The sequence below is a fragment of the Ascaphus truei genome, chromosome 7, assembly GCF_040206685.1.
Source record: "Ascaphus truei isolate aAscTru1 chromosome 7, aAscTru1.hap1, whole genome shotgun sequence".
Classification (NCBI taxonomy): domain Eukaryota; kingdom Metazoa; phylum Chordata; class Amphibia; order Anura; family Ascaphidae; genus Ascaphus; species Ascaphus truei.
In genome coordinates this window covers 95,641,489-95,656,656 of record NC_134489.1, presented here as the reverse complement: position 1 = coordinate 95,656,656, position 15,168 = coordinate 95,641,489, and the positions used below count along the sequence as shown (strand labels likewise).

General features: G+C 43.8%; 1 protein-coding gene across 8 annotated transcripts in view; it reads left to right on the top strand.

Annotated features, from left to right (window-relative positions):
• The window catches only part of LOC142499707 (histamine N-methyltransferase-like), a 37,364-nt gene extending 31,877 nt beyond the window's left edge, over nucleotides 1–5,487 (top strand). For all 8 annotated transcript variants that reach the window (XM_075609490.1, XM_075609488.1, XM_075609486.1 and 5 more), the window contains 3 exons: nucleotides 1,246–1,376; nucleotides 3,890–3,983; nucleotides 4,933–5,487. In XM_075609490.1, coding sequence (XP_075465605.1) covers nucleotides 1,246–1,376; nucleotides 3,890–3,983; nucleotides 4,933–5,291 — 584 coding nt within the window. In that variant the 3' untranslated portion in view covers nucleotides 5,292–5,487. The remainder of the gene's footprint in view (nucleotides 1–1,245; nucleotides 1,377–3,889; nucleotides 3,984–4,932) is intronic.
• The last annotated feature ends 9,681 nt before the right edge of the window (nucleotides 5,488–15,168 follow it).

The window sequence follows — 15,168 nt, the reverse complement described above, 5'->3', positions numbered from 1 at the left end:
AGTCACTACTTGCTCTTTTATTGTATTTTTAAATACATGTTCTTCATCCTTGGTGCGCTTCTTTGCTTTTCTCTTCTTGGGTGATCCGCTGGTGGAGTATTCCTTTCGGTGGATGTGGGTGGAGGAGGGGTGCCTCTGCGCAATAGGAGCAGCAAGAGGAAGGAGTAAATCTACTTAAAGATTACTATAGGCAGCCTGAGCGCGGATTGAACATTTTCTGATTGCGAGAGACCGGCCTGCTCGCTATGTGTCCCCAGCCTAAGTTCATGATCCAGATTTACACAGGGTTTTTATTTGTTTTTTGTTCCGTTTTTTTTCTGCGGCCTCCATTCTCAATTCTCTATTGCTACCACCTCAATTTCTACTTTTTAAAATGTTACATTTAGGACGGTTTCGTTGCTTCTCTTTTCTTCGTTTCCTCTTAAATCAGTTTTCTTCCTTTTGTTTTTTTCAGACAGTTTTTTTTTTTGTTGCAAACTTCTGTATCAGAATGGAAATGGTTTCAAATGTTCTTTTTAATCGTGAATTCCCTCCTAGCACAAAGTTTACCAATGAAGTTGTGTGCCTAATGCAGTGTTTTTCAAACCAGGGATCCTTGGAATCCTTGGGTTCCCCAGCATCACTAAAGGGTTCCCTGCCATTTTCAAGTCATCTGAAAATTGTACCAAATGCACAAGAATTTACAAAGCATCTGATCGCAGACACACTATTACAAATTACAGACGGTTGGGGGTTCCTTGCAATGCATCTGATCTCAAATGCGCTATTAGAGAAGGTTGGGGTTCCTTACAATGCATCTGATCTACAATGCGCTTTTAGAGAGGGTTTGGGTTCCTTACAATGCATCTGATCTCAGACGCGCTATTAGAGAGGGTTGGGGTTCCTTACAATGCATCTGATTTCAGACGCACTATTAGAGAGGGTTGGGGTTCCTTACAATGCATCTGATCTCAGACGCGCTACTAGATAGGGTTGGAGTTCCTTACAATGCATCTGATCTCAGACGCACTATTAGAGAGGGTTGGGGTTCCTTACAATGCATTTGATCTCAGACGCATTATTAGAAAGGGTTGGGGTTCCTTAGAATTTCACAATATAATTATAGGGTTCCTTAACCCCAAAAAGGTTTGAAACCGCTAGCCTAATGGGTGAAATATTGCTAATTTGTGCAGGCAACTATAAACATTCTCATATACTGCATCCGTCCTTAATTTAATGCACAATTTCTGTTGCTGCACATTTCAGAGCTTTTGTCAAATACACTAAATCTTGGCAACATAACTTTTGCTTGGCATCAGAAAACCTCAAGTGAATATGAACATGAAGTAAATGGGGAGAAAGAAATAAAGAAATTTGATCTCATTCACATGATCCAGGTAATGTTCTCATTTCCCCTTACTGTTCAATATTTCCGAACATACATCTCAGTAATGATAACAAGCCGACGACTCGCATGGGCCCTGTCTTGGGAATTGACGGCAGGTAAATTTTCTGCAAACATCGTTTATTTAGAAAATATTTGTGCATTTCCTGGAGTTTGAAAAAAGTAGCCACTGGTGGTTGTGTGTTTTTTATTTTAATGTTCTAAAATTGGATAATCGAAAATTTGTTTAATGAAAAAAATAGACAAACTAGAGAATATTCAGTTTAGTATAAAAAAATTCCAGAAAAAACAAAATAGCTATGTAACCCCTTCTTGCGCGGCTCCTAAGCCCTCGGCCAGGGTGCCGCTGAGTGGGCGGGCACGCTCACGCTGACCGCAATGAAACACATTGATGCAATGTGTGTGGCCAGCGTGAGCAAGCGCCTGCGCATGTGCAGCGCTTACCTGCTTAGCGAGACAACCAAATTTGATTTGGCTGCTCGCTGATGCGTCATGTGAGCGGTTCGCCCAATGTGAAGGCCGCACCCCCTGACATGCCCCCTAAAGCGTGCAACTGGCTGGCCATGAAACGCCTAGCACCTGACCTCCCACCCTGTCTGCAGCCTAAGGCTGCATCCATAGACACTGCAGCCGTGTGGAGGCGAGCGGAGGCTGAGGGAAAGCGGGTGCTTTCCCTGGCCTTAGTACGCGCACCATCCGAGGGAGTGTCTATGGGCGGGCCAGTGAAGTCACGGAGCTTTTTCGCCCTCATTGGGCGAACTGCTCACGTGACCGCCCCATCACGCAATAAATCAGTTTTGACGGATTTCACGTGCATCGCACACCCCCTCCCACCTCCGCGCGCAAGCACTCTGTATAGACGCGATCCCTGCCTTTAGACAGTCTGACCGCTCAGCGTGCGGACGCGTCCGCTCGGTCTGCCCCTGTATGGATGCAGCCTAAAGAGTGTAGTGCAGATATGGTGCCACAGACTCTCTTTACCTTCTCAGGGTGCTGGGATTTGGCTGCTGGTAGTATAAGATCTCAGGATGGTAATAAAGGGCACCAGGAACTTTTATACAAACAGGACAGGCTTTATTGACAGGACAGGCTTTTACTCATACATTCTCTTCCCTGGAGTCCATATATCTCCACAGAGAGGCACACATGGCTTACATCAGAGGTGCACAAACTGGGGGGCGTGAGATTTTGTTGGGGGGGGCGGTGTGGTTACAGAGGCCCTGCGCTTTCCCGAAGGCCTTTAAATGAAACGCTGGGGATTGTGCGAGGCCTCTGTAACTTTACTTACTGTACCTTAACTTTCCAGCGACGTGTCGCCATGGCAACCCTGCGTCAAATAACGCAGCATCAGGGGAGGGGCGCGAGCAAGGGGTGAGAGCAGACAGGGGGCACAGGGAGAAGAGTTTGAGAACCCATGGCTTACATTACTCTTGTCTTGTACATAGTCAAAGGGGAATATCCATTTCCATATCCTCTAATATCCTGGAGTCCTCTGCAGGCACTTTCCTAGAACGTCTACCTGGGGATGTAACGCATCAGGATTACCATCTACCCCTCATTAATACAAGACCCCATCTGTTGGCCTTAGAGCAACCTTGCTAGTGACAGTTCTGGGGACCCCTGGTTTAGGGATCCCACTCTATGAACCTGTCACACACACACTCCCTCAGTGTATTACTATGGACTTCCCATCAGATCCTCACAGGGCCCTATCTACTTAGGGGCACTTTCTCTATCAAAACAATAAAAGTGACCTCACATAATTAAACACAGAGTTACACACTTATTAGACATAAGACTACATACATACATACATACATACATACATACATACATACATACATATTGAGACCCCTCCTATTTTTATGGGTGTCCTCCTGATGTTGTAGACTAGAGTAACTTATTGGGTCCTCCTGGGGTCTGAGGCCTACCCCCCCCCCCCCCCATACCTCCATCTTTATACCACTTGGTGACCTCACAGGTCACCATAGTTACCAGGGAGTGGTTGGGCTCCTCATCGTCTCACCCAACCCTTGTTACTGGGCAAACAGGGGTGAGGTCTTTCCAGAATAGGGGCGGGGCTTGCATTGCAGTTGGCTGAATTGCAACAATACCTTAAAGGCCATTGCCTTGCAACAACTCCCCAGGCATTAACCCCTTCTATACCTTTAGTAACCCAAAGTGGGGTTACAGCTAATTGAATTTTGACACCTTTGCACATCTACTGGCAGGTACAGTTTTATAGGTAAAGCAGAATTTTAGGAGCTCCTCCAATTAATTTCCTTTTACATAATGATTACAGGGGTAGCTAATAAGCACATCTGTCTGCCACCAGCATACTGTAAGTACACATGCCTGCCACACTCTAGCTTGTAACAAGGTGTGCAAAGCAATGTTCTTCTAATTCAAAGGGCTTGTTAAGTAAGCAATAATACAAGTGATGCTCGGATAGTTTAAATGTTTAAGCTTCAGTGCCAATTGAATCGACGTGACTTTTTATTCCAGATGATCTACTTTGTAAAAGATGTACCTGCTACTATCGAATTCTTCAGAAGCTGTCTTGCACCAAATGGAAAACTTATGATAATTGTTCTATCTAGTAAGTTATCCTGAAATATTAGTATCTGACAATCGTTTAGTAAAACTGAGGCAAAATATAAAATGATACCATTATCCCGCAGAAGATGTCCCACATGTAAGGAAGTGAACTTTGTGTTTTGTGTGTCTGATGTACAGTAGTTACGCTAAAGTTTCATATAAGGCTAACATAAAATTGCAACCATAAATTATCCAGTTGTCCCGAGAATTAATATAGCTACAGTAACATCTGGAATTGCTTGCTGTTATGTTTTGCGTCAGCCCCACCCACTGCAATGTTAATGACTTTGGACCTAGGAATTTCAAAGCCCAGCTGAATTAATTCAGAACCCCTTCAGCATTCATCTATTTCCCCCCAAAGGCGGACAGCCAAAGGGTGTTAGCCGTTTGCTGCCATTCGCTGCTCGGTTACTGGCTTAGGTAAAGTCATCTAACACAACACATTGTAGGCCTGTCCTACCTCTTTTAACACAGTTATAACCTTGTCTGTAACTTTTGCATACACCCATAATCGTATATATTATCCGTAACTGTCATTAAAATGTCTGTAAATTGATTGTAGTACCACTGTTCATTTAATGTAACCATGTGTTATCTTAACTCTGTGCCCAGGACATACTTAGAAACGAGAGGTAACTCTCAATGTATTACTTCCTGGTAAACATTATAGAAATACAGTAAATAAGAGCTCTGGTTACTGTACAACTTCATAGGATGTTCAATAAAATAAGAAAACAACCATGCGCTTGCTGTGCCCACCCTGAAACCTTCACTTCTCTAACATTGTGAAGATAATTTGGGCCACATTTACTAAATAGCGCTGATCTGTAAGGCTTGCTCATGTCTTAGCATTGCTTAGTTTATATGGCTTTGTTGAAAAATCTTTTAACGTATTCCAATAAAATATATTGAACAACACCATGTTTAACAACTTTATTTTGTTATCACAGGAACCAGTGGATGGAATATATTATTCAAGAAACATGGATCAAGATTGCCTACAAGTGAAATGTGCTTCGACTTATGTTCTGAGGACGTCACAAACGTACTTGACTCAATGCCGGTCAAATATGCAACCTATGACCTTCCGACAGACTTGGATATAACGGAGTGTTTTACTGAAGGAAATATGAATGGAGAACTTTTGCTGGATCAGGTAACTGAAACATGTTACTTTAGTAAAACGGCCCCTCCCGATCTAAAAGAACTAATAATGGAGGATCTAAAAAGTCCTGAATTAAGTGTTAAGAAGAATGGAAAGATTTTCTTGAACACCGACCTTGAAGTGATCGTGGTTGAAAATCAGTAAACTTATTAAACTGATATTTGTGATGACATCTTTTTTTTATTTTTTTATTGCTTTTGAAAGCAATAGACCTATGACAAAATATCTATATGGTACGTGAACAATATAGGCGTATATAGGTAAGAAATTTGATGGGCAATGTGAAAACAAATATTGGTACTGCATACTCATTAAAATAAAGTTTATTTGCTGTATTCAATCATGTTTGTGTATTTTTTTCTGGGATAGCTTTGTAATACTACTGTGTGTCTAATAACCAACATACAAAAATAAAAAAAAACAGGCAATTCCCCCAAATAATGTAGAACTCTACTTCCAATTTGTTTGAGATCACTTTCAATTTATTTTAGGAACAACAACGTTTCAGGTCCACACAGCACCTGTTGTATATGGGTATGTAGTAGGTGTTAGTGGGGCTCACCTGTTGGTAAACCTGGAGCCTGGGCCTCAGCGCATAGGAAGCTTGGAGTATGAATATGGTGCAGTGCCTCCACCAGCAAGGTCCCAGCCAGAGGCAGGGATTCCCCCCACACAGGAACTTGTAGAAAGTAGAAGAGAACTGTAGATAGCAGTAAATGAAGTCTAAATCCTGCCACTGACTATCGAAGCGTTTAAAAAGCTTCACTGTGTGTACAACGGACTTAACATCAGGACGGGAGCAAGAATGGGGTAAGGAGATGCAGGTGTACCGGTGAGCCCACTATATAGAGCGCCCCACAGTAACCCAACCACTAACTCCGCCACGACCCTCACTGAATCCTGGCGCCCTAAACACAAACAGAGAGCAAATGAAGGCGTAGTACTCACAATCTTGACACATCGGTAACGCCGATCAAACGCTGTATCCAGAGGCTTGTAATCAGTGTGCAGCGTCGGCGTGCTCCAGCCCGGGATCCAAGTAGTGGAAAAAATTGCTGAAATGGCGGTTCACAGCGGTCTGTAGGGATATGATCAAAAACCAAGCGCAATTAGTTAAAAAAAAAGATGATTTTAATGTGCACTAGAAATCTATAAACATTCCACAAAGTTGCTCTGATGTGTTTCGTCCTGGCAGTAGGTCTTTGTCATAGTCCTATTGCCAGGACGAAATGCCTCAGAGCTACTTTGTGGAATGTTTATAGATTTCTAGTGCACATTAAAATCATCTTTTTTTACTAATTGCGCTTGGTTTTTGATCATATTCCTACGGACGGCTGTGAACCGCCATTTCAGCATTTTTTTCTGCTACTTGTAGAAAGTAATTTACTTCAGGAATGCCAGGAACGGTAAAACCGAACTGGTTTATTGGAGTCTGGATATAATCAGCAGAGAGTATATTACTGTACATACAGCGTCCTTCAGCATTTAATTCCCATCCACCCTTCCCTGGGCAGATGCAAGGTTCAACAGGGCTAGTATCTGAGGTAATTATCCTCACCCTCCCCTGGACATATAGCTTTAACAGGAACTGGGTCTGGGGTAATTAATCCTCACCTTCACCTGGGCCAGATAGGCTTCAGCAGTAATTGATGCCTGAGTTAATTATTCTCCACCCTTTCCTGGATAGATAGGCCTTAACAGGAACTGATGCCTGAGGCAATTGATCCTCACCCCTCCCTGGAAAGATAGGCCTTAATAATATACCATCCACCCTTACCTGGGCAGATGCAAGGTTCAATAGAGGATCAACGAAAGAAGACCCCTTAGGTTGCACTCAGCCAACTATATAACAAAAAAAGTGGGCCTCATTCAGTAAAGATTGATAAAAATTATCGCCAGCCAATTTAATTCGCCATTTTTTGGAGCGTTGCTATCACGGTATTCAGAAAGCGTCGATTAACACTCATCTGAAAGTTCTTTAAATCGGAGATAAACTTGTGACAATGTTATCGCCTCTGTCATAAGTGGAAAATGGATCATAACTTGCATTTGTTGATCATGTGGATTTGAACTTATTTTTACAGTTGGCGATATTCTCGCGAGACATGCAATATCCCATGTGCCTATTTAAATGGGGACTTTCTTTAAATCAGTCCGTGTGCTTTTGGGCATGAGTGAGAGACAGACAGAGCTAGTTGTTTTGAGTAATTGGGATTGCTAGAGTTGTTGTGATATTTGAAAGGATTGTCTTCTGTTGTTTTGTTTGCTTTACTATTGTCTGTTATTGTGAGTGTGAAAGTGTTTTGTTGGTGCATAATTTATTTGATTTATCTGTTGTTTGTGAGTGGTTGAGGAACGGGTTGGTATGGACGAGAGTAGTGGAAGTGGGAGTGAGCGTGTGAGTGGCCATGGGAGTGAGCATGTGAGTGGCCATGGGAGTTAGCGTGGGAGTGGCCGTGAGCATGTGAGTGAGCGTGTGAGTGAGCATGTGAGTGGCCGTGGGAGTGGCGGGGTATCTGGTGGTGGTGGGGTGTCTGGTGGTGGTGGGGAGAGTACGAGTCTCCTGCAGGCTCTTCCATTGGAAGCAGGGGAGGCCAGTCAGCAGCAGAGCAGCTCAGTGGTTCAAGCCAAGCGTATACGCAAGAAGCAGATTGAAAAAAAAGCGCAATATAAGATTTAACGATGAGAAAAATAAAGTCCTCGTGACTGAGATTAAGCAGCTGTATGATCGTCTGTTTGGGAATTTAGCCGGTAAGAACATCAGTAAGAATTGTTTTGATACTAATGATTGACATGTATTCGTGAACATTTGTGCTTAGACATTGATATGACATGAGCATATACATGTGATTTTGTATGTATACACATGCTATCATTTAGTGTTGTGGCCTCGCCCCCTCGTCATGTTTGCGCCCACACAGACCGTTTAGGCCACGCCCCCCCCGTGCCTCAGAACGCCGCCTGCAGACCGCAGATTGCAGTATAGGGCTTTGCACGCGCCGCCAGCTCACAAGGCGGGTGTGCAGGCGCTTACAGTGGGGCCTCAGCCTTAGCAACCATGTTCACATTTCTAATCATTAGCATCATATAGATATTGCTACAGTACGTATACCTACATTTTGCTTCTTTTGTAGGGTTGCCAGGTGTCCGTTATTGAACTGGACTGTCCTGTATTTGGATACTCTGTCCAGTAAAAAATGAGAGGTACTGTAATACTGGACATGTATGTGTCCGGTATTTTCCTCCCTGGACATAGTGACCTGACGCACCTTTAACCATTGAGTTCAGTGTTCTTGGAGAAGCCAGCTGTCAACCCTATACTCTTGATATGTTAATAACATATCTCCCTTCACAATTCTATTTTTGCTAGTCAAGCCAAGAAATCAGGCCGGGTGAAAAAGGAATTGTGGAAAGAGGTCGAAGTATCAGTATCGGCATGTGGCAATCAACTCAGAACCTACTGTCGCAGCCGAGTTTATTCTAACACTTACCCGGTCTCGGCCGCGACAGATACCGGGCACGCGCCGAGGTGTCCCGTGCGCGCGCCGGAGCCTCGGAGGATCGGTTCTCCGATCGGGGCTTCCCCCTCCCCTCTCCGGGTCCCCCGGAGCCCCCCACCGCCATCCCCCACATTACAGCAACCCAGGGCTCCCTCGAGGCGGAATGGGTAGTAGCGCAAAAACATACTTTTACTTGTCTTTACCCTGATCAGCCTGCTACACACCCACTGCCGTACGCGCACGGCCATACTATAGGACTGCTGGCTAACCACAGCCAATAAGTGCCGCGCGCGCACGGCGGAGCAAGCGCGCCCAATAGCTTAATCTTTTTACATGCCTTATCATTCACATTACCATGGGACACTTGCAGGTGTGAATTACAACAACTATGTACAATTCACACTAAATGATACAGCTGATATTGTCGTCACAATTAAATGTGTGTTCAAATAACATTATTTGTGATCCCCCAAATGATATGGTCTGCTGAATAGCACACTCTATATTAAAGAAAAAGTACAGCGCACAACGCTCATCGTGAAGAGTGAAACATTTATATGTATTAATAAAAGTTCCACGTACATCGAATTATAAACAAGCAGGCATGGTATAGGGCACAGTAGATGTTAGCACACACTGGAACCGGGTCCTTGGGTACAGTAGGTATCGTCTGGGTCACTCTCCCTCAGTGGTAGGTGGTAATACAATCTTCTCCCTCTCTCTCCGGTTCCAGTGTGTGGTAGCATCTACTGTACTGTGCCTTAAACCATGCCTGCTTGTTTATAATTCGATGTACGCAGAACCTTTCATTTTATTAATACATATATATGTTTCACTCTTCACGATGAGCGTTGTGCGCAGTGTTTTTTCTTTATCTTCTAGTGTTTAAGGGTGTTGAGCCCCCTTCCAAGACAGCTGCAGACGCTCTCTATGTTATCAAGGTTGTGTGTATTTATTCATGCACATTTAATCACTTGTGTGGTGATATTGGATTTTAGCTGGTTTGCATTATCACTTTAGTGAATTTATTCTAGTAGCGCACTTCATTCTACACTCTATAAGTACCTTTTTCAATGCAATTACATTAGTCATGCACAACTGACCAGCAGCCATTTAATGAATGGACTGTGATGTCCGCACTGAAGGTGTTAGTGAGAATGAAATCATCATGCATTGTAACTACAAATGATGTGACCGTTAGTAAAGGTGTGTAAATCTATTCATGTTGTCCTCATTTCTTTTAAGCAGAGATCACATCTCCTGCCTTGGCAGCTTCACAGTCTTCCTCGCTGCCATCTACTTCGCAGAGTCCACGATTAACCCGTAGACAACCTGCTCGTGGCCAACAGCCTAATTTAGCGTAGCTACAACAATCTGAAGCGCGCTTTTTCAAATCTCAAACATCCCATCACCAACAAATGATGGGTGTGCAACAGCAAATCGTTGCGAAGCTGGTCAGCATCAAACACATTTTGAACAGGAATAGTACTGCATTAGACTTACATAATTCATCATTACAATCCATAGCCGCCAGTCTGATAAAACAGAACGATCTACGGGCCTGTGCAAAACTGTCTAAACATGATCCTGGCTCATCTTTCCCTGGATTTGGCTTTTTTTCACCGCCTACTTCGATGGACCACTCTCCGCCACCGTTGTCCTCCTCTCCGGCAACATCACTGCCATCATTTCAGACACCATTATTGCCAGCTTCTCCTGCAACATTGAATGGCTCTGCTCCAGCCCAATTCTTAGCAGCTTCTCCTGCAACATTGAATGCCTCTGCTACAGCCCAATTCCTAGCAGCTTCCCCTGCAACATTGATGGCTTCTGCTCCAGCTTCTCCTGATACCAAAAAAAAAAAGATTAGGAACAAATAAGAGCAGTGGTATGCAAATACTGGTGCCCTGTGTTGGGTACATGGAAAAAGAGGAGTCAAGGGAACACAATGAAGGGAAGTGAGAATGTATCTGCTTTAGCAGCTACACAGCCATATACACATGGCAGGTACATCACCTTTGACACACACACACATCTTCAATCATGCCACTGCCAATGGCACACCCATCTCAAGCTATGCCACTGCCAATGGCACACCAATCTCAAGCTATGCCACTGCCAACGGCACACCCATCTCAAGCTATGCCACTGCCAATGGCACACCCATCTCAAGCTATGCCACTGTCAACGGCACACCCATCTCCAGCTATGCCACTGCCAACGGCACCAGAAACTGCTATAGTGCGGCCCATAATGTTACCTGTTCGTGGCAGAGCTCGCACACGGCCCCGACGCACACCTTCAACACAACGCCCATTGGCTCGCTCTCAAACATTGCTGTCTGAAAATGAATAAATATTGTAAGCGTCAATGTACTTTTGTAGTTCTTATTGGGTCATATACACACAACATTGTTTGTGTGAAAAATACATACATTACCCTATCTAAGTTGATTGATGAAACTATTTGTAGCATACTTATATTAACTAAGGAGTACATGTTCATACAATTTTAAACAAAAGCATAGTAATGGATTGTCCAAATGTACAAACGTGTCTTTCATACATTATTTCCAGAACAAATACACTGAGATTAGATTACATAACTGTAGCTAAAAGGTATAAGCAAACCAAGGTTGTAGGGCAACATTTTGTCTAAATATAATGCAAATATGTTTTACATATGGAGCATTCATACTACTGTACCTACACACAATCAAAGTATCTTTGTCATGCTAAGTCACAATACAGCTTAAGGGGACATGAGAACCAATGTGTTGTGTTCCTGAAACAATGTCATCTCAAAGTGTCTTTTTAAAGCAAAAAAAACAAACATATGATAAGAACATTGTGTGTTGAATTTATTTTCAACATTCTTCATTTAATTAGCCAACATCACATAGTCACATTTGCACTACGATGGTAACATACAGATGTGTGTGTGTGTGTGTTTCTGTGTGTATATATGTATGTATGTATGTATGTCTTTATTTGTATAGCGCCATAAAATGTACATAGCGCTTCACAGTAGTAATACATGTCATATAAATAACAAATATAAATAACAGATCATGGGAATAAGTGCTTCAGACATACTGTAAAAGTAACATTAAGGAAGGAGTCCCTGCTCCGAGGAGCTTACAATCTAATTGGTATATATACTTAGTTAAGCTATGGTGGGTAAAAAAAAGTGACAAAAACCCTCCACAGCAAAGCATATAGCAAATGGATATATTACTATATGCTCTTAACCCTGGCTGTGCTCAAAGCTGTGACAGTGCAGCAAGCTTAAGCCTATAGGGAACCATGTTAAAAATGGTTTTGAAGCAAAAGGTGGCACTGTGTGCTCCTTTGCATGTCATTTCCCAGAATCCCTTGCTGCAGTGGAAGTGCTGTGTGCTGGGTGATAATGGTGAAGGCGGGGTTGCAGACCTGTCTAAGACATGCAAATGAGCATACAGTAATATTTCCATTTTATATATATATATATATATATATATATATATATATATATATATATATATATACACACACACACACACAGTGTTCGACAAATCCGGTCGCCCGCACGCCCCAGGCGACTGGATTTGACCTTGTGGCGACCTCCTCATGGCCGCCCAACAGCGCACGCAATTTTCCCTGCTCGCGCTATATGAGCCCGGCATTATTTTCCTCCTTCTCCAACTGCAATGGCCGCGCCAACATGACGCTCGTGACGTCATGATGTCATGCAGCATCAAGGAGCTGAGGAGGCAGCTTCTGCTGATGCTGGGGAGCATGAGACACCGATTGGAGCCTGGCACCAGCCCGCCCTCCCGCCCGCACCTCCCGCCCACACCTCCCGCCCGGTTGCCCGACCTCCCGCCTGGCTACCCGACATCCCACCCGGCTTCCCAACCTCCCGCCTGGCTTCCCGACCTCCCGCCCGGCTGACCGACCTCCCGCCTGGCTTTATATCCTCCCGCACCTCCCGCCCCGGCTACCCGACCGGCTTCCCGATCTCCCGGCCAGCTTCACAATCTCCCGCACATCCCGCCCGGCTGCCCGACCCCCCGTCCGCCTGCCCGACCCCCCGCCCGGCTGCCCGACCCCCACCCGGCTTCCCGACTCCCAGCCCGGCTTCCCAGCTGGCCGCATGTGAAGAACAAGCAAGCACTGGATGAACTGCTGCACAGGTGGGCCCCCTCCCTTCTAGTATATTACTAGTATATTACATATTGTAATGTTTATTGGGGGCCTAGGAGGTGGGTAGTTGGGCTGTTGTGTGTGTGTTTATTTTTATTGTGGTTTGCGGGGGTGGGTGAAGGTGATATTAGCCCCAAGAATGGATGTTTAAGCCTACCGGGAGGGTAGCGAGAGGGGTTAACCCCTTCATTGCCTTAGCGGTTATACGCTAAGGTCATGAAGAAGTTGCTGTAAATACACTTTTCCTGCATGTGATTCATGCCGGGGGTCTCTGGTGCTGGTATGAATGTGTATCAGCTCCGGAGACCCCAGCATCAATCCTATGCAGGAAAAAGGCCAACATTTTCTAAGTCCTGACTTATCGACGCTCATCGACGCATCCCCCACCAATCTGCCAAAATTTTGTGGTGTATTGAATTGGGGATAAGATTGCCTTTTTAGGGCCACGATAGGCGGCGATAGGCGAATCACGGCTACTAGAATCGCGCGTGTTTATGATCATTCCGAAAAGTGTCGATAAGTGGCTTATCGCCGCTCAGTCGGCGATTTGATTTTGGTCATAAGATTTTCAGCGATACAGGCCGTTATCGCCCACTTATCAAAGCTTACTGAATATGAGTAGCCATTTTGGCCGATAAGTGGTCGATTAGTGCCGATTAGTGCCTTATTTTGACAAAGGCCTGACGGGCCGAAACGCGTCAAGAGGATCCGTTTGCACTTTGTCTCATTAAAGTTTTTTATGAATCACTGATCAGCCTTCTCTGAAGTTCTTGCTCCACGGCTGTGCGGCATCTACACCTCCCCTGGGAGGATTTCCAGTACCTTATCGACACTTACTGAATGAGGCCCAGTATCTTGATAGGAGAGAAATATTATCACTCCACCACAGAAGTCAATAAAAATGTATTAATCTTTAAACTCTTCTAGGTGCACAGAACTATATACACAGTCAGATAAAATATCCCAGTATTCAAATCAATAAACCGGGAGTATAGAGACTATAGTGTAACCAACACAAAGACTGAAGTAGTACAGTGTACTGTTAGTCTCTAATAACCTGGACTGACTAGTGTAGAGACTATAGTCTAACAGATGCAGGGACTGAAATAGTACCCTGTACTGACGTCACACTGCGAGGATTCCTGCCTGAGACTGACAGAGCTGACGGTTCGGACGCACACTGAGAACGGAAGAACTGGTTGTATAACATACACAGATGCTTCTGCACCTTGTAACAAGCGTTAGATACTCATGAGGCATTAGCATACTGACTAAATGCAAGAGTGGTGGACACTGTGAACACTCACTTAGCCTGCTCACACTGTTCGCTATCCAAGAGGGGATATCGTGTACAGTGTAACTGTTTAAAAAAATAAAATAAAATCGGTCAAAGAACACCAGCTCTTATCTAACCACAATATATAGAGAAGGGGTAGCCAACTCCAGCCCTTAAGGGCCACCAACAGGTCAGGTTTAAGGATACCCCTGCTTCAGCACAGGTGTCACTTTCTACACATGGGGCACAGCGGCTCAATGTTATGTTCCAGGGATGTCACTTCCGTTAATAATCATTCTATGGTTTAGGTACTACAATGCTGTTAAACAGTAGCACTTTTGGCTTATGTTAAAATGTGTGTGTGTGTGTTCATATATGTATATATGATCGAATTATGGGATGTAGCACTTTTAACCAATCCCCACTGTGTTTATTGGTAGTTACCTCACTTATAGTTTAGCTTTTGGGCCAAGGGGGATGTGCCCTATATAAGGCATGTAAAATTTTGAGCGTGTGCTATCTCAGGACGTGGAGCTACTACCCATGGTGCTGCCTTTTGGACGGAAGGAAATTACATTTCCGGAAAGCTATGGTACATATTCACTTTTTCACTATATCAGCGAGTTGTCTCTTCTATCCAGAACTCATACTGTGGTGATGTATATTTTATTATGCCATATGTCAAGTGCACACCCTAATTTAATTTATACTTTTGAATAGGGAGTGTCTAATTTTGTATTTTTCTTATATGTTTTTTGTATGATTGGTGCACCCAATTTGGTCTCTTTATTTTCCTATATACAATTTATTGCTTTTTGCATTTAATTGTGTCATGTCGTGTAAGACATGGAATAACTTACGGAGCAAGGGAGAACTTTCTCTAATTCAGCAAGTTTCTTACGTTACTCAGAAACAGATGCGGGCAATATACTATACAATGAACCAACTACGGATCTTGAAATGTGTAACGGATTGCTTAAAATAAAACAATTAAAAAAAGAGTTTTCTATCTACATGGAGGAACACTTTCACACGATCATAGAAAATTGATTCCTGGAGGT